At 41.9% G+C, this 19,922-nt stretch overlaps 1 protein-coding gene across 6 annotated transcripts in view; it reads right to left on the bottom strand.

Moving 5' to 3' along the window:
• The window catches only part of Ncapd3 (non-SMC condensin II complex, subunit D3), a 66,358-nt gene that overhangs the window by 36,117 nt on the left and 10,319 nt on the right, over positions 1-19,922 (bottom strand). For 5 of the 6 annotated variants that reach the window (XR_001779074.2, NM_178113.4, XM_006510697.4 and 2 more), the window contains 14 exons: positions 18,851-19,013; positions 15,726-15,910; positions 15,185-15,355; positions 14,817-14,878; positions 14,414-14,501; positions 12,118-12,251; positions 10,037-10,109; positions 8,919-9,044; positions 8,535-8,787; positions 8,026-8,082; positions 7,741-7,812; positions 4,861-4,934; positions 4,228-4,362; positions 2,325-2,545 (listed from right to left, as the gene is read on the bottom strand). Coding sequence is in view for 5 of the 6 variants with exons in the window: in NM_178113.4 (NP_835214.2) it covers positions 2,325-2,545; positions 4,228-4,362; positions 4,861-4,934; positions 7,741-7,812; positions 8,026-8,082; positions 8,535-8,787; positions 8,919-9,044; positions 10,037-10,109; positions 12,118-12,251; positions 14,414-14,501; positions 14,817-14,878; positions 15,185-15,355; positions 15,726-15,910; positions 18,851-19,013 (1,814 nt within the window). In the remaining variant the exon portion in view is untranslated. Of the gene's footprint in view, positions 1-2,324; positions 2,546-4,227; positions 4,363-4,860; positions 4,935-7,740; positions 7,813-8,025; positions 8,083-8,534; positions 8,788-8,918; positions 9,045-10,036; positions 10,110-12,117; positions 12,252-14,413; positions 14,502-14,816; positions 14,879-15,184; positions 15,356-15,725; positions 15,911-18,850; positions 19,014-19,922 lie in introns of those variants that run through there. The other variant, XM_030244726.1, reaches the window with a different exon arrangement.

Raw genomic sequence — 19,922 nt, 5'->3', positions numbered from 1 at the left:
ATCCTGTGATGCAACTGCTTAGGTTCAGTGTGGAAAGGAAGATACTATGTTTTCCCTTTAGAAGTGTGTGATGGGCTGACCTTCGCCCTCCTAAAATCTTTTTTTTTTTTTTTTTTTTTAAAAGATTTATTTATTTATTATATGTAAGTACACTGTAGCTGTCTTCAGACACTCCAGAAGAGGGCGTCAGATCTTGTTACAGATGGTTGTGAGCCACCATGTGGTTGCTGGGATTTGAACTCCAGACCTTCGGAAGAACAGTCGGGTGCTCTTACCCACTGAGCCATCTCACCAGCCCTCCTAAAATCTTTATGTTAAAAGACAGAACACTTGGGCTAGAGAGATGGCTCAGTGGTTAGGAGCACTGACTGCTCTTCCAGAGGTCCTGAGTTCAAATCCCAGCAACGACATGGTGGCTTATAGCCATCTGTAATGGGATCTGATGCCCTCTTCTGGCGTGTCTGAAGACAGTGACAGTGTACTTACATATAATAAATAAATCTTTAAAAGAAAAAAAGACTCGACACTTGTAATCTCAGAATGTGACTTAGTTTGGAGACAGTGCCTATAAAAGAACCAACAGAGTCAAAAGGAGGCCACTAGGGAGCAGCTTAAGAAAACTGCACTCCTACAGCTTCTAGGAACATACAGGTACAGAGAAAAGACTGCAGGCACAATAAGACAAGGATGTCTGCAGGCCAAGAAGAGCCCTAAGAGAACGCATAGAACTTTAACCTGGGATCGCCAGCCTCCAGAACCGTAAGAAGTCAATTTCTAAACCAAACAAGCATGAGGGGCTGTATTCATTTCAGTTTCACACTTAACATTTCTGAAAAAATATTCTAGAGGACTGTGCCTTTTTGTAAGAGCAGATGTCTTACGGTGTCTGTTGCCAGTGAAACACCATGACTGAAGTGAGTTGGGGAAGAAAGGGTTTATTTGGCTTACACTTCCACACTGTAGTCCATCACTGAGGGAGGCCAGGACAGAAACTCAAATAGGGCAGGAACCCTGGAGGCAGGAGCCGTTGCAGAGGCCATGGAGGAGTGGTGCTTACTGGCTTGCTCCTCATGGAGCAAGTTTTCTTACGGAAGCCAGGACCACCAGCCCAGTCATGGCCCCACCCACAATGGGCTGGGCCCTCCCCCAATCACTAATTAAGAAAATGCCGTAGAGCTGGAACTTATGGAGGCATTCTCTCAACTGAGGTTCCCTCCTTTTGGATGTACCTCGCTTGTGCCAAGTTGACCACATATTGTTATATTCTCTCCCTCTGGCAACACGCACTTTGAGAGAAGGCTGTGACACCTACTCAGTGTGTCTAGGCTGGGTGGCTGAAGGTTGTGCCAGAACAACAGCAGCCTCCTTTTTGAAATCAGACAGCTGTGTGTTTGAAAACATTACGGAACGGGACTGAAATGAAGCTATACATAGCCTGTAAACACAAGCGTTTAGACTTGAAGAGTAGGCATTTAAAGGGTCCTCATGGCCTATCAGGCATTAGAGAATGCACATCACAGGACACTTAGGAGGTAATGGATCCTGTAGAAATGCATTATGGTAGGAAAGCATGGAATACTAACGAGCCCAATGTTTGGGAAGTTAAAAAATAACTAAACATAAGAAAGGAAAAGCCTTTTGAGAGGGAGCCGATTGTTTAAAACTGGGTACCCTTGGGACTTGAGACTAGGTAGATGATAACTAGACATCAACTTGACAGTCTAGCATCACCTACAGAGCAAGAGTGTAGGCTTCTTTCTGTACGAGGGATTCGCTCACGGTCAGCTTCTGAGAATGTATGTGACAGATTATCCAGACTGCATTCAATGATATGGGAAGACAAGAACATTTCGTGGGCGGGATCCTGAGCTGTATTCAATGGAGACAGAGCTCTGCACTGGCATCTGTTGCTCTGTGCTTCTTTACTGTGGCTCCCTCACAGAATATGCTACATAAGCCAAGATAAACCATTTCCTCCTTAAGACTCCTGTCAGGGAATTTTATTACAGCAACAGAGAAAGAAACTACAATAATAACAAGAGTGAGACAGTTAGACTCTGCTGTGGAACACATCCGTCCCTTAAAGGAACATCAGCACAAGTGTCGGTGGTATTGAGAAAACACTGACTGGATGAACGCATTGTTAGTGGGAAAGTGTTAATACCAAAGGGCTGAAAAGATCAAGTAACCCATTAGCTACACACACACACACACACACACACAGGCAAAATATTCATAGACATAAAATAAAAAACAACTCTTTAAAACATAACAAAACAATACATGGCCTTCTATAAGAAATGTGAAGGATACAGTCAATGTACCTCAGATCCTGGTTCTCTATGGTGAGGAGAGCAAGTAGGGACCACGCAAGCACCTGGCTTCTGTCTGCACTGTGAAATTTCTTGTGATGCTTAATGTTCTGCAGCAGGAGCTGGTCCAGGCACTCCAAGGCCTTCTCTTGCACTGTGCTCTCACAGTCCATCACCACTGGGATGACACCCATCAACCAGGCTTTCTGGACTGGGACACATGTAGGTTGGGCCTGAGGTTGAAAACATAGCAGATTGTTTGACATTAATACAAGTCTAGGTACAAGCCAATGAAGTTTCAGTTGGCATTTCAAAAGACATGCTAAATCTAATCACACCTAAAAAGGGTAAGAAACCCTTGGCATAATATTTGGCACTGTGCATAAGCAAATAAAATAATTCAGTTAGCTGCAAATAAAACAAAGAAAACAAAAACAAAAGGAAAACCAAAACAACATTCAAAGACATCGAAAACAAACTGCAGCCTCTAGCTTATGATGAGCCAATGTTTATTAAACTTATAAATTAAACTCATTATTTTATTATTAGTGATCAATATTACTTTGGTTATTCAAATCCAATAACAAATGATATTTACTTCCAAAAGATAAAATATGCATTGCTAGGCCTGGAGAGATGGCTCAGCAGTTAACCATACTTGTTGGTCTTCTAGATGCCTAACTTGAGTTCCCAGTACCCACGTCAGACAGCTCACAACTCAGTTACCTCCAGATGCAGAGGCTCTGATATCTCTGGCCTCCATGGGCACTGCATGAACATGAACATGCTCACATTCACGCACCACACACACACACCCACTCTCTTAAATAATAAAAATAAATCTTAAAAATTATGCATTCTTTAATGCCTTCTTTGATCAAAGTAGTCATCCTTTTAAAAAAATTTTCAACAGCCAATTAATTAGGAGAAATAAATTACATATCATAGTAATGAACAAACTCTTCTGGTGATACTTATAATCTTAAGTGACAAGAGATGGAGCGATAGTTAAGATGAGCACTGTCCTTTAGGTCCAGGCATTTGAATACTCTGTCCCCAGTTGCTGGCAGTGTTTGGAAAGGTTACAGCGTGGAGGGTACAGCCTTGCTGAAGCCTTGCCCCATTCCAGTCTGTTCTCTGCTGTGTAAGGTGTGAGCTCTTGGCTTCCAGATGATCACAACACCTGCTGACTGCTGCCATGCCTCCCTGGCACAGTGGACTCTGACCCTCTGGGACCATGAGCAAAAAGTAATTAACAGAGACAGCTCAGTGGTTAGGGCACTTGCTGCTCTTCTAGAGTGGTCAGTTCCCAGTACTGGTATCAGCTGGCCCATGATCAACTGCGGGATATGACATCTCTGACCCATGTGGGCACCCGCACATGCATTCACATACTCATACACACATACACATAAATACAAATTAAAATCAATTCAAAATCTTCAGTTCCTTCTTCTAGCTGGGACTTAAGATAAAAATCAAGAAGTAGCACAACACTGTCTCCCTAAGTTCCTAGTTGAATTTAAAAAGGCAGTTATCTGCCATTTGTTTTTATTCCCCTGTTGATTGGGTTTAGTCCTATAGTGGGCTCAGGTGACTTTCTAAATGGTTTACTAAATGTTTAGCAACAGGGAATTCTTGTGTACAATCAGTCCTGCCTCATTGTGGTGTTGGGGACTAAACTCAAGTACTTTGGGCATGCAAAGTATATGCTCTAGCCTGAAGCCTACTACGAGTACAGAATTTCTTTTCTTCCTTTTTTTTTTTTTTTTTGAGATGGGGCATACATACTGTAGACCAAGAAGGCCTCAGCCTCATGAATGTTACAATTCCAGGTGTGAACCATTAAAGCCAACTCAGAACTGCTTCTGATGCAAGGCACTGAGCATTCTGTACCCAGTGTGGCGCTCCTCACCATAACAAGTTCTGTAAGAGACTGTAGGGCTTGCTTCCGCACAGATATGGCAGGGTCTCGACAATGGTCCTGCAGGATCAACAGGTCCTGCTCCATGCTCAAGATGTCACAGTGTTTCAAAATGCTCATTAACACCTGAAAAGTACAAAATGGAGTAGTGTGCATAGGACACAAGGACAGAAAGAGTAAACATAGACAAAGATTCCAATTCCTGTTGCCTACGTTTTGGGGTGAGGGATCAACCCTACTTCCCTACAGTATTCATCTTTTGAATAGAATCTGTAGGGAAAACTGAACATTACAACTAACTTCACAAATCTACTGAAATGAAAGGTGGTCTGTTTTTTATGATTGCCCTGGTGAGTTAGAACTCACTATGTGGATGAGGGTGGCCTCAAACTCAAACTTGCTTCAATCTGGATGCTTGCTTCTGCCTCCAGAGGGCTAAGACTATGGGCATGTACCAGTACACCCCACCACAGCTGTGTGTCTTAAAAAGCCACCAAGTAATTTGAAAGCTTAAAAATTAGCAAGCTCTTCTAGTTCTACAGCTTATAAACGGCAGCACCAAGGTCAAGTATGAAAAGCAGGTTAAGTATCGAGTGTGGCATTTCTGAGTTTTCATGGTCCTACCTGGAGTGCAGACTTCCTGACATTGATTTTCTCATCCTTGATTCTTTTTCTCAGCATTGTCATGAAGCATCTTTCTGTGGACCAACACCAAAGAGTCACCATCTTGAGAAAGACCAGGCACAACCTAACATGTCACAACACTGAGAAGACAGGACTGGCTAAGAGACTCACTAGTTACTCTAAGTCCTAAGAAAGAAGAGGATGGACAAATCTTGAAAACAGGTAAGACTTATCATGACCTAGAGGCCTTTTAAAGATCTGATGAGGTAATATCTGACTCCTTTCAGTTTTCTCCTTGAAAAGGCTCTGGGATTACTAAGCATCTAAAAGAGTTGTTCTCTATAGATTATGTCTTGATATAAATGGAACTTAAACTGAGAATTGTCAGAACATTTAGTAATTCATTAAATAAGAGGTGCTGAGAAGATCACTCTGTGGGTACAGAGGCTTGCCATGTAAGCCTGAAAGTCTTGCTTAAAGTCCCTAAAAAAGTTGTCTTCTGACCTCCATACATGCACCGTGGCATGGCTTATTTATTCTATTATACAGACACACAACAACAACAACATTTTAAAAATCAACTAAATAAAAAGAATTCACTATAAATCACATGTTCTTAAAAACAGCTATGGGCTGGTGAGATGATTCAGTGGGTAAGAGCACTGACTGCTCTTCCGAAGGTCCTGAGTTCAAATCCCAGCAACCACTTGGTGGCTTACAACCACTTGTAATGAGATCTGATGCCCTCTTCTTGTGTGTTTAAAGTCAGCTACAGTGTACTTAATAATAAATAAATCTTTGGGTCGGAGCAAGCAGAGTCTGAGCGATCGGAGTTGACCAGAGTGCCTGGGGTTAACTGAAGCGAGCAGAGGTCCTAAAAATTCAATGCCCAACAACCACATGTAAGCTCACAACCATCTGTACTGCTACAGTGTACTCACATACATAAAATAAATAAATCTTTAAAAAAATAGCTATGCTTTCTAAAAGACAACAATAGGGCAGCACTGTGGCACATTTTGGTAAGCTGATGCCTGGCTACTGAAAGGTCAGAGAGTAATCTTTTCCCCACTCAACCTTCCTGAGTTTTTAATTGGCTCAAACTCTTACAACAAGCAACAGCTTGATAAGGTTTACTAGCCTATATGGTGCAGACCATAGGAGAGCAATCTCAGTACAAAAGAAGCGACTTAAGACTTAACAGGGTGACTTCAAGAGAAAACTCTAAGTTGGTTTAAAATGATGAAATGGCATGCGACTTAGGCTTCCAAGGGTTGGAGGTAAAGTGTAGATGCCTAATAGACTGAGATTTTGTTTGGAGACCCTGTCGTTGATCCTTATAATAGTCCTATTATTCTATTCACTCTGCATCTTCCTTCTTTTCTTTTAAAATGTACTTATGAACTTCACTTTCTACTTTTCCCCTTCCACCTTTCCACATTTTGAATATTCTAGATTTTTCTTTTGCTTCTCAATTCCCATTTTCTTCTCCCTTATTTTCCCCTTTCCTTTTTATTAGTCTTTTGAAACTTTCCAGTTTGGGGCTGAAGAGATGGCTCAGTGGTTATGAGCAGGGGCTGCTCAAGAATTGTCACTAACTGTAGTCCCTGGGGATCTGATGCCCTCTCATGGCCTCTAAGGACACTGTGCATGTGCTGCATATGCACACATGAAGGCAAAACATCCATATACACAACATGATACAATACGGAAGAATTTTAAAAATGAAACTTTCCTGTGTGGGGAGCCGGTGAGATAGCTTAGCAGGCAGTCACTTGCTAAGCTTGACAACCTACGTTCAACGCTTGGAAAGAGAGAAATGAGTCCTTCAAGTTGTCATTTTACCTTGATTATGCACTTATAGCATGCATGACTGCCAACAGACAGACACACGAAGCCAATAAAAAATAAAAACAAACCAGGCAGTGGTGGCACACGTCTTTAATCCCAGCTCTTGGGAGGCAGAGGCAGGAGGATCTCTGAGTTCGAGGCCAGCCTGGTCTACAAAGTGAGTTCCAGGACAGCCAGGGCTACACAGAGAAACCCTGTCTCGAAAAAAACCAAAAAACAAAAACAAAACAAAAAAAAAAACCAAAAAACCCCCAAATAAAAATAAGTAAGTAAGTAAGTAAGTAAATAAAATCCCTTTCTGTTTCAGAACACGCCTATTCTACCATGTCTGTAGTTAGTATTATGGGTATGGAAGGTGGTACTTGGTTTCTACTTTATTTCAGGAGCACAACGTCATCTTTGGCCACAAGAGATTCTGTCTCAAAAATATAAACAAAATCACCAATGTTTGCAAGGACATAGGAGGAAACACAATCCTGGCACACTGACTGTCTTGGCTGGACACAGTGCTGCCTTTAAACCCAGCATCCGGAGATAAAGACAGGCGAATCTCTGAGTTTGAGACCAGTCAGGAATACATAGTAAGACCCTGTCTTAAATATACACATAGTAACAAATAGTTCTCAATAAATAAAAACAGATTTGTCCTATGACTCAGCTATATCACATGAATGTTAGGTTTTAACCGAAAGAAATCTAGCCTAATACATGACAGATACACTTATGTCTGCATGCCCGTTGTGGCATCATTCACAACACTAGAGTCACACATAGACCTCATCGTCTACAATGGATAGAGCGACTGTGGTCTACACACAGGTGGAGTCCTAGTCAACCACACAGAAGGACAAAATGATGCCACCTGCCGAGAGATGCGCTGAACCAGAGATCATGTCAAGCAAAATCTGTCAGGCCTGGGAATACATTATAGAAATTTACATATGTATACAATATCTATGCTATGAAAGTAGGACAGGCCATATTTGGGAGGAGGCAGTGAGAGGAAGAGGGAAAGACAAGTGTGGGTACCTCCAGGCAGAGTCTGTTCATCATTGTTATGGGTACGGCTTTGCGCGGAGTAGCCATTTCGACTGGTTAGCACTATTAAAGAAAAAGATGAAGGTCAAAGTTCGTTAAATATTCAATGGCATGAGTACTGAATGTTACTCAAATGATAAAGCAGCCAAAACAAAGCCCAGCTTCTCCAAGAAAGGAGCAACATCAGGACAGATAGGCAGGGGAAGTGGAGTCGTTCTAATGGCAGCACATTGTTTTTTGGGGGCAATTCAGTGTTTGAACAACACTGATGATTACCTGGTGAGGGATTCAGTACGGTGTTAGAGAGATTCTGTATCCCTGGAACTAGATTACCTGAAAGCAAGCAGACATATGAGAGAGAGAGAGGTACCATAAATCGTATGGAAACATGCACAGGAGCCACAGTCAAAGCAGACACGTTCAAAACTGCTGACAACAGTCTTTTCTTTCAGAAAGGGAGTTTCCAATGCATCAGGCTTCCCTGCTTTAGAAAGGGATTTGAAGTGGAGACATGTTCACGTTGTGGAATACATGCACAGCGGTGTGAGGTCCTGGGATGGATCCTACACAGTACAACAACAAATGATAAAGTGATTTGGGAGGGTTAAAATTAACTAGCGTGCGCACACTGCATACACATACATGCATAAACATGTACCCTTAACAAAGAATGGTCCATTTGCAGTTTTTGATTTTTTTTCTTCTTTTCTGGCCACTCTGACCCATGGCTTCATATATACTAGGTAAGCAAACACCGAGTTATGCCTCCAGCCTCTCCCACTCACTGTTAATGAAGATTTCCAATATACTCTCAGATGTGTTGCTAGAAGACAACTCCAGACAATGTGCAAAGCTGGACAGTGCCTTGCTGCGGACAGTAGGTGCCTTGTCTAAGCAGCGATCAAATATAATTTCTTGCACAAAGAATTTATGCTTTAGAAACTTCTGATGCTCCAAAGATACAGTGTCATCCAGCTCTCTTTCAGGCAGCGTTAAGAGAGCTAAAGCCACATCAAGAGTGAAGACCCGGTGTGGAATCTGGCAAGGCAGAATCAGAGGGGTCCGGCACTGAGTAAGGCGCAAAGCAGAAGCTTCCTCCGCATCCGGCTCTGGCTGCCATCAGACAGTCAAAGCCAGGACCCGAGCTTGGATTCGGACACATCTCCTACCTTGGAACTTCGTGAATATTTGTAAAGCCAGGCAATGAATGTGGCATACTCCTCAGAGGGAAGCTTAGTCAGCAGCTGGACCAGGGACTGTGCTGCGTAGGTCCGATACTCTGCTTTGTCTACCACCTGGAACAAATTAAAGAAAGCTGGCTGGCCATCCACTTGCAGAATGACTGAAGCAGGTGTGATTAGCTCAGTGACCTTTAAACACTGGATAAATGACAAACTTTATGCTTCTTATCCCACTGAGGCCTAAACTATAAGCCTCTATGCAGAAAAACCTAACCCTTCAGACTACACACCTCTACAGGAGATAGGGTTCACAGGAAGAACAATATGCTTAAACAGCTCCGCAAACTGATAAACTATCAGCAAAAACTTGATAATGGAAGCTACAGAGCTGGCTCAGCATTTGAGTGCTTATTGATCTTGCAGAGGATCTCAGCACCCACACTGTGACTCATCACTGTCTCTAAGCCCAGTTCCAGGGGAACCAGGAGCCTCTTCTGGTCTCCTCTGGTCTCCACAGGCACCAGGCACACACGTGCACATATATACATGTAAGCAAAACTCACACACATAAAAAACCTTTATGAACTGAACATGATTAGATAACTGACAGTACTTTGTCTTTTAGGTGGTAAATATTGTATGTTCTTTTAAATGTTCTTATCCTTTTTTTCAGAAACATACTGAAATATTAGGAATTAAAGAATAGGATGGAATTTGCTTCCGAAGAAAAAAAACCACTGTGCATGTGCATTCAGGCTACACAAAGCAAACCAAAGTGATGAATGACGGGAAGGTGCTGGTTCACTCACCACAAGCTCCTCCAAGCTTCTGTGCATGTTTAGCTATTTTCAAAATCAATAGCTTGTATTTTGAAAGAACACTTTGCTATTAGCTGGGTGTAGTGGTGCATGCCTTTCATCTCTGCACTCAGAAGGCCAAGAGCAAGCAGATCACGACCCAAGCCTACCTTTAGCTATACAGCAAGACCCTGCCTGAAAAACACCCATGAAAACCAACCAACCAATCAAAACCCTGCCTGGTTTAAGAGAGCATCCTTTCATGATGATACAAGCTGGTTCTTAAGAACAAAGACATTAAACAAATACCTTGGCACAGATATGCTGCAGTAGAGTACCAAGGACTGGGTACACACTTGCTTGTAGTTCATCCACAAGTGAGCTGTTTAAAGAAAAACACAAATCCAGTTACAATGTATCTGTGATGACAACACAGCAGGAACTTCTTAAGCCTGTGCTCAAACGCCAATACTAGTGTATTTTAGAAATCTCAAACATTAAAGACAACCTACTCATTGGTGTTAGCCAGGTTTATTGGCTCAGCAAGTAAAGGCATTTGGCTCCCAAGTCTGGCAACCAATTGGATTCCCAGAACCCATTTAAACACTTAGAGGTTTCAAGACAGAACTGACTCCATGAAGTGGTTTTCTGACCTCTGTCTGTGCTTGTGGTGCAGGCCTGAGCACATGTCAGCAGGCGTGCACACACACACACACACACATCCACACAGGCACAATGCAATAATAATAACTAAAAATTGTAAAAACAAACTACCTCTTTGAGTTGTTTCAGTAAAATAAAGAATTAAAGATACATTGCAACAGGTTAGAAAAACATGCTTCCTATGAAGTTCCAGAGTCATCACTGAGAAGTTGAGTCATCAGGGAAGGACGAAAATTCAATCTTTTAACTACAATAAATTTCATAGTAAGATATAAAATGCATCACTTTAGGATAAATACATCAGTAGGACATAGTGCCACCTTGTGTTAGTTCAATGAGGTGCACTAGTTTAATGGCTTCTCCTTTTAGAAGAACTTATTATTTGATTTGTACCATTATATAAACATTCATCTGGCGATATGACAAACTCTGTTTTTGTTTTATCTGAAACAAGAGCTATCTATGTAGCCCAGGCTATCCTGGAACTAACAGTGTAGACCAGGCTGGCCTTGAACTCACAAAGATCAGCCTGCCTCTGCCTTCCTAGTACTGAGATTAAAGGCATGTGCCATGAAGTCGTATAGAAAAAAACATTTCTACTTAACACTAAATATCTAAATTCCTAGATATTTAATGTTTTAAAAATTCTTATCCATGAAACTAGTCAGTGGGATGGCTCAGTGGGTAAAGGCACCTGCCAATTAAGGGTGGTGACCTAAGTTCAATCACGAAGACCCACGTTGGGGAAGGGGGAATCAATTCTCCCAAGCTATACTTTGAACTCCTTATGTTTGCTAAGCATACACACATGAAAACAATGAAGAAGAAAGAGGAAAAGAAGGAGGAAGGAGAGGAGAAGTCAGAGGAGAAAGAAGAAGAAAGAGGAAGAGGAGGAAGAGGAAGGAAGAGGAAGAAGAGGAAGGAGGAGGAAGAAGAAGAAGAGGAGGAGGAGGTGGTGGTGGTCTAGGCCAGGCTGGTCTACACAGTGAGTTCTAGTTCAACCTTGGTAACAGTGAGATTGTCTTAAACCAAACCAATCCTATCGAGAGACACTTGCTTTGAAAAGAGTCAGTCAGTGCCAGCATCTTCATCCAGACCCCAGGAAAGAAGCCTGCAGGCATGCACACACTGACACGGACCATTCCCTTTACACTGAATGCCAATTAATCAGTCAGTGGTGGAACAATGAAAACAGAAGACACAGCAAACAGCAAACGTACCTCTCCCAGTAAAGCTAAGAGGGGACTTTTAGGTGGAGCTAAGCATTAGTCAATGTAAGATATTAAAGCAACTTCTTCACTTTCACCCTTCAGCAAGTCCTTCTTGATGTAGAAGATGGAAGAGAAAAGTGAGAACAAAAAGAAGTGAAAGGAACAGAAACATAAGTAGAGAAAAAAAGTGGAGGAGGCGGTGGGCTCCTATTCTGGAGAAGGGACGCCTGAACGGAAACTGACAGGAGTGGGCAGCTGTCAAGGTGACTAGAGCCTGACTCTGGCTCAAGAGCTACAGATTCAGTGTGTCTTTAACAATGCCCCAACACAGAAGCTGTCAAATGTGACTCAGGCAGAGGAAACAGATAGGTGACAAAGTTCTTAAGTTTGACCCACAAAACCACCACTGGGTCTGACATTCCCAAGCCACAAGAGTCAGGCTTTTTGGTCAATGCAAGGCCCAGACTTTCAAGGGAGAGCGATCTACAAGAAAAATTCAGGGTGTATGTACTTTACCTGACAAACTGGACTGCCTGGTTTCTACAATTGATGACTTGTGAGGTTATGGCTAGGGGGGCACAGCGGGACCCTTCCCCTACTTCTAACATCAATATCACATTTAGCATTTGATGGAAAATAGAACCAATAACCTAGGAGAGAAAAGGAAATTTGATTTAAACTATGACAGAGGATCTAGTGATCTCAAAGATTTTGCTGCTAACCACTAGGGATGTGTTTCTGGGCAACGACTAGGTAAGTACATGCTATACCTTATGTGTTAAGTTAGTTACATTAATAAATTACAACAAGTAACTTTAAGAATACCATCTTGTTTCCCTAATGTCTTCATATCATGACACAGAATATACGATATGTGGCAAAATATACTTCATTAATAGTAAACACTAATATTGTCATATTTTAAAAGGGAACACACTTGTATTTTATGAAACATCCAATATATTACCCCATATAATGTATTTATCTGACAAATAAAATTCCAGTAAATACTTAAATGGTGGTAGGTATTAAACACTTTCATGTGTGTAACTAGACTGAAGAATCTGAACAAGTCTTTGAGGAAAGCAAGAAAAGAAACATAACTTCCATTGTGCAGGTCACAAAATAAATTTCAAAGATAAGTTGTTCAAAATCGCATAAATGTTTTCCTAAATCCAAGACTGTCTAACATGAAGCAAGATATCCTCACAATTAAAAATCCCTAGAGACACAGTATACCTACAAGGGTGACCTTCCCATTGACTATCTTTTAAAGAACATGGAAACACACCTGTGAATTCCATCATATTCATAGTTTAAACTTGTAGAAATGAAGATGGAACAATTATAAACTATTGCACATTGCTGGGCATGGTGGTGCATGCTTTTTAATCCCAGCACTTGAGAAGCAGAGGTAGATGGACCTCTGTGAATTCAAGGCCAGCCTAGTCTATATAGAGAATCCCAGGCCAACCTGGATGACATAGCAAGATGCTGTTTGTTTTTTAAGTTGTTTTTGAAGCAAGAGGAATCGCATTCTGTATTCAGCATTTGGTTTAATTTGGTGGCTATTTTAGGATGAAAGTTTCTGTACTCCTTGTCCTAATGGGAAGCTTTGCCAAGATCAAGTAACTCACAACAGGACACCCTGCTTGTAGGAAGTGGAATGGGAATTTGAACACAGATGTGCAGAGCCCCAACATGCTTTCAACTACATAGTACTGCAGCATACTAACTCTACCGCACTCGTCCAAAGCCACAGGAACTTGATCATGTTTTCCCCAGAATATCCTGCTTTGATTATGATAGCGAAGTTTAGTGAGGTCCCCTTACCACAACTACAATGCTTACTGAGAAAGTAACATATAGTAACTCAGAGGGCAAGCAAGATGCAGGCTATCAATAGTTAACACCAATGGCACCCTAAGAATTCTAGACTATCAACAGGCACAGTACAGATACTAGCATGTTCTCAAGCACATAGGAATTACCAAAGAAACTTAAAAATTCTTTTGTTTTACTCTGAGACAGGGTCCCACTATACAGTTCCTGCTGGCTTGGGATTTGCCATGTGGACCAGGCTAAGCTGGCCTCAAACCTGGCCTTTGTTTAATGAGTGCTGGGACTAAAGGCATGTACTACCACACCAGCCCTGACTGCTTTCTTTAGGACAACTTGGTCAGTTTCTACATAAAAGTGTTTAGTCTGTTTCTCCCAGTTAAGCAATACCAAACTTTGTTTCCTCTAGGAAACTTAGAAATAATTTGTTAGGGCTGCCAAATAACTACTGGGTAACGAAGACTAGATAGCAAGCAAAAACAGTGATATTTTATTATAGAAAGAACACCCAAGTTCTGAAATGACATAGTAAGTCAAAATGCTAACACAGCCAGCTGCCCCTAAGCCACAGAGTGTATGCGCCAAGACACCTCTCCAGTGGATGTCTAAAGATGTGGCCAGTACAATCCTGTATCAGTTTTCCTAAACAGACATCACTACAATACAACTTAATTTGTAACCTTATAAAAGCTGGGCAGGTATGCAGTCTGCCTGTAATCCTAAAGGACAAGCTACTGGCTTAACTAACCACAATAGAGATTCCCAAGAATGAGAAAACAGAACAATTATAATAATAAGGTGTAATAAAAGATATGTCGATGTGCTCTCTCTCTCAAAGTATTACAGGTGCTCATTTCTCTTACCACACATGACTTCAGCTAAGTGAAGACAAATGGGCTATTAAACATCTTTGTATTATTTGGTTTGGCCACTTTCAATTCAACTAGGGTATCAGAATATAAGTCTCCCCTACCTTATTTTCCTCTCCATGTACTGGGGAGCACAGCAAATACAGTCCATAGTAGGCCAGCTCTGATATGTGTTTGACTTCATTGAGGTTCCTAAAGGAAAGAAAGGGAAAAGCCTTGGCTAATGGATTTGATTTTACTAGGAATATTTCATAGCCTGTAAGTCAGTCAGTCTCTCTCTCTTCCCCTCCCTCCTTCCTTCTCCTCCCCCTCCCCCTCTTCCTTCCTTCCTTGGATACAGTATCCCTGTGTGCTAACCTCAAACTACTAGACTACATGGGTACCCCACCAGTACTTTCTATAAGCCAAACTTAAATGAATAAATCCTGCTTACACACTAATTAGAATAAAATAGCATTTCAGTTCTGAAAAACATTAGATTGTCATGATGCAAGATGAAGGGCTCACCTGGCTTGTGAAATAAGAAATTTATGAGGAATTGGCTCAAAACTAGTTAATGCAACAAATACCTGGAAGACAAATACCAAGAAAGCTGTGAGTGTTTTCTCCATTCATAAATACTAGAGATAACAGCAGATCTCCACTTTCCTAATGCTGTGACCCGTTAATGCAGCTCTTTATGTTGGGACCCCCCAACCATAAGATTATCTTCATCACTACTTCATAACTGTAAGTTTGCTGCTGTCATGAATTATAATGAAAATATTTTTGGAGATAAAAGATTTGCAAAAGGGGTCTTGAGTTACAGTTTGAGAAGTGCTGATCTAGAACTTCATGCTCTGTAGTTACCCCAAGTCTTAGGAATTTTCACTTACCTCTATACAAGTTTGAATAGACTGTGGTTTTTCTTTAAGAGAAAACTTGGGCAGAAGCCTTAAAAAATTCTTTAGAAGATTAAATATGGCATCTCGTATTTGACAAAGGTCCCGGCCAGAAAAATAAATCTCCTCTTCCTCTTCCTCTTCCTCTCTTGAAAGTTCATCCACCTGGATCATGGAAAATGTGCCAGTGACTGACGCTGTCTCATGCTGCCCCGTGGTCTCCATTGCCCACGTGGAGTAAATGCCAGGCCAACTTTGCTCACCTGAGGATCACTCTGCCCAGGTCCCTATGTTGTTCTAGGTCTCAAAGGCCAGAGTGGTCTGGTCTGCTTGACTACCACAGTCCTGTTTATTTCTCTATTTGTGTAGTTTGGGGTTTTTTTTTTTTTTTGACAGTTTGTAGCCCTGGTTGTCTTAAAGCCAAGCTGACCTCAAACTCAGACACCTACCTGCGTCTGGCTCCCGAGTGCTAGGATAAGGGCACACATTGCCAGGCCCAGCTTGGAAATGTCTCCTTATCCTCCCCACTTCTTACCTGATAATCCTCTTTTCTAGGTGGTTTTCCTCTTTTTCTGCTCTTCCTATAATTATCCTTAGAACTCTTGGAGTGGTCCTTTTTTCTTTTCTGAGTCAAGTTAGATTCTTGTGGCCAGCTCCTCTTCAGAATCTGAATACACTTGTCAAACATCACTGGGTGGAACACTTGATTGACCACGCTGCCTAGTCACAAGGAATGGACAATATGAAGGTTAGTTTGTGTTGTTAAGACAGGGTCTTCCTAACTTGAACTCATATAAATTTCTTCTCTTGTTCTTTGGAGTGCTGGGATTATGGACATGTACCTCCATCAGCTTTAGCAAGTTAGGTTTAATTGTCTTAAATATGTATCTTAGTCTGGGGAGCTGGCTTAGTGTATCAAATATACTGTGCAGTGTGAGGACCAGAGTTCAGCTCCCCAGAATCTACACAAAAGTCAGGCAAGCAGAGTAGCTGCCTGTATTTCCAGCACTCAGGCAGACATGGGATCTCTAGAACAAGCTACTGGGTGAGCTGACTAAAATTGATGAAGGACCGTGAGCTCTGAGGTCAGAGACATCCTGCCTCAAGAGTGGGGAGTGAACATGAAGTCATCTGAGGTTAACCTCAGGCTTTATACACACGTGCACACATTCATCACACACACACACACACATACCAAAAGTAGGCATTACGAAGATGGAAAGTTTAAGAAGTAAAAGATGGCCTCTCTACCCGACTCTAAGGAGCCGTGAGCCTTCAGTGAAGAAGCACCATTTTTCAACTTCAGCCCTAGAACAGAGCAACACTGCCAGTAGAGCAGGAATAAATTATATGATTCTGAGACCTGGTTCTGACAGATAAACTCATTCTACACTTGTCTCCAACTGAACACAACTGTAAAATCCGAAAAAGATGTCTAATACAACCAAGATAAACCACTAAGAGAAAAAGGGGGTGGGGCCAGGTTACACATAAAACTCACAACTGCCCTAATTTTGTGCCTGTGGGGAGTTTCTGGATCTCGGCAGAGCAATGGTAACGGCAAGGAGATGACAGCTGTGCAAAGCAGAGGAACCGAGTCAGAAAGGCAGGTCAGCTGGGGTGTGGAGCAGACTTCTGAAGAAATGGCTGGCATTGTGGGGGGGTGGGGGGGGTGGCCGCCACTGTGAACATGTGGGCGAAAATGCCCGTCACGGCGCATGCGCAAGAACTCTCTCCGGAGCATCAGAAGAGAAAACAATTTTCTGACTCCACACAGGGCTGACATATTTGAGCTCTGCACAGAGAACAGGGACCTTTTAAACATTCAAAGCATTGAGTACAGGGGAAATATAACCCTAACAACATGAGTCACAGTAATTAAAAGAATATAGTAATTGGCACAAAATCAGAACTGAGGACCCAAACATGGGTACACATAGTCTCAGCCATTTAATATGTGACAAAGATGCCAAAAACATAAGCTGGAAAAAAGAAAGCATTTTCAACAAAGGCTGCTGGGAATATTGTATGCCCACATATAGAAGGATGAAGTTAGACATGTATTTATAACCTCACACAAAAACTAATAAAAACTAACTCCAAATGGGTCAAGGACCTAACGCTGAAACACAGGGAAGGACTGTTAGAAGAAAACATAGCCAGCGCCTGCATGCTAGGGACTTTCTGAACAGGATTCCATTTGCCCAAGAAATAAGGCCAACAATTGACAAGTGGGACTTCAAAAACTAAAAAAGAAGTCTGCACAGCTGAAGAAGCAATCAACTTGGTGAGGGGGAAGCACAAAGAATTCGGGGATCTCTGCCAGCTATGTATGTGGCAGAGGATGAATATCTAGAATATGTAAGACTTCAAAGCACCAAGAATCAAAAGCAAACAAACAATTCAAAAAATGGGCCAGGGACCTAAAAAGAGAATTCTTAGCCCCCCCCCCACCCCTCCCCACCAAAAAAAAAAACAGCTAAGAAATATTTCAGAAAAATGTTCATGGTCCCTGGCAATTAGAGACATATAAAACAAAAACAATTCATCATGCCAAAGTCAGAATGGGAAAAATAACCAACAACAGAAGACAAAAACAAAGCGTGGTGGTGCCAGGGCTACAGATAGAAACCTGTCTCAAAGAAACAAACAAACAAAAACAAAACAAAACAAAATAAGAAAACAAGAATGCCAGAGGGTAGGTAGGTAAAAGGGTGGAACTGCAAACCGGTAGAGCCACTATGGAAATCAGCGTGAGGAATTCCTAAAACACTAAAAGTACGTTTATGATATGCTCTAGCCAGCTCTGCCATTCCCTGGCACATACATGCCTACAGGACTGGGCATCCTATCCCACAGTTATCAGCTCAGACACGTCCACTGCTGCTCTACTCACAATCACTAGGAAATGGAAACCACCTAAATGTCTTCCAACTGATGGATAATGAAAATGTGGTGCATCTACACTGTGGAAGACTACTCAGCTGGGAAGAAAAATGGAATCACGAAATTTGCAGATAAACTAGAGACGATCATATTGAATGAGGTAACCTGAACCAATGTTGCAGGTTCTCTCAGAGATGTGAGCACAGAGCCTGGAGTAACTGCAGAAACCAGAAAGTAAAAAGAGACCATTGTCAGGGGAGGGGAGGGGGGAGCTATAGAGAGAGAAATTGCAGAACACAAGTTATCTGATGGGGGAAATGGGAAGAAGGAGGGGGCTCTAATGAGAGAAGAGAGGGGGGAGATACACACCCTAGAGGGAGGGTAAAATACCAATACCGACATCTGAAACACTAACAAGGAATCAGACTCCCAAATCTAAGGACACTAAACAGTCAAGTCCCTCATATAAAACTTTGAATAATTACTAACTTTTGTTCTCTTTGAAGATGGCTATTTGCACACAAACTACCTATCTTATTGTATACTTCAAATCCTGTTTAGACATCCAATACAATGTAGATGCTATGTAATAATTGCTGTGCTGTATGGCTTAGGAACCAAGAGAAAAGTCTATACATGCTCAGGACACATCCAATTGCCACAGGCGTAAGAAGATACACATTAGCAACAATGTAACATTTTCAAGTATTCTTTCTATTCAGTTGGTTCATACAATGAGGAACCTACCAACAGAGGGACAAGACATATACATACCTGGTATTTCTAACAGCAAGAAATAGAGCCCAGCAGCATGAAGGCCATACTCTCGATATTGTGCACTGGCACTTTTTTTATGGGCTTCCTGGACGAAGTGACAGAACAATGCCACCAGTGTGTTACTGGAAATGTCATTCTCAGTGAAGAAGGTCCAGATGCTCTGGAAGGAGAGTGCAAATCACAAGAGTCAGTGATCAGATAAACTGGAAAAAAAGCATACTGATATATCTGAGGACTTGGCATCTCAAAAGAGTAATAAGGAGTGTAAATACAGCCCAGTACCTGCAAAGCAGGCACAAACTTTGTGCTAGATCCTTAAACACACACACACACACACACACACACACACACACACACACACACACACAAATACATATGCACAGTTTATTGCCTAATTATAAATGTCTGCAATCTCCAAAGAGACAGAATCAAAAAGCTAAGTTGTTCCTGCCTGAATCTGAGCCACCACCATAGGCTTGTTTGTGCATTCAGTGTTTCTTCCCCAGCTGTTGGTGCTATGAAATTGTGGAAACTTTAGGAGGTAGGGGTTTCCTGGCAGAAGGAAGTCACTAGTGGCCCAGCAACTCTCTGTAGCCATGCCTGCTATTTAGCCAATAATGATGAGAGAAGTTCTGTTGCTATACAAACATCATGTCTGAAAGCAACCTGGAGGGAGGGATGAGGAGTCCATTTGGTTTGTACTTCTGGGTCACAATCCATTACTGAAGGAAATCAGGGCTGGAACAGGAGTCGACCCTGAAGCAGGAATCTTGAAGGAATGTTGCTTACTGGCTAGCTCTCTGCCCTCTGCTCCGCTAGCTTTCTTATACATGGTAGGACTACCCTATTTAGTTATGGTACCACCCATTGGGGAATGAGCCCTCCTACATAATTTAGCAATTATGAAAATACCCCACAGACAAGGCTTGGTGACCCTGAGTCCAGTACAGGTACCACCACCACAACAGACCTTAAGTATCTTTAAAAGTAATAATGAAGGCTAACAAAATTCAGGAAATCAGACAAGTGTGATGTTTCCACCTTCCTTCAAAAGTTAAGTCAATAAGGG

Source organism: Mus musculus, chromosome 9, assembly GCF_000001635.26.
Source record: "Mus musculus strain C57BL/6J chromosome 9, GRCm38.p6 C57BL/6J".
In the NCBI taxonomy this organism is placed as follows: domain Eukaryota; kingdom Metazoa; phylum Chordata; class Mammalia; order Rodentia; family Muridae; genus Mus; species Mus musculus.
Note: the sequence above shows the minus strand (reverse complement) of the source record. Positions and strands in the feature narration are given on the sequence as shown.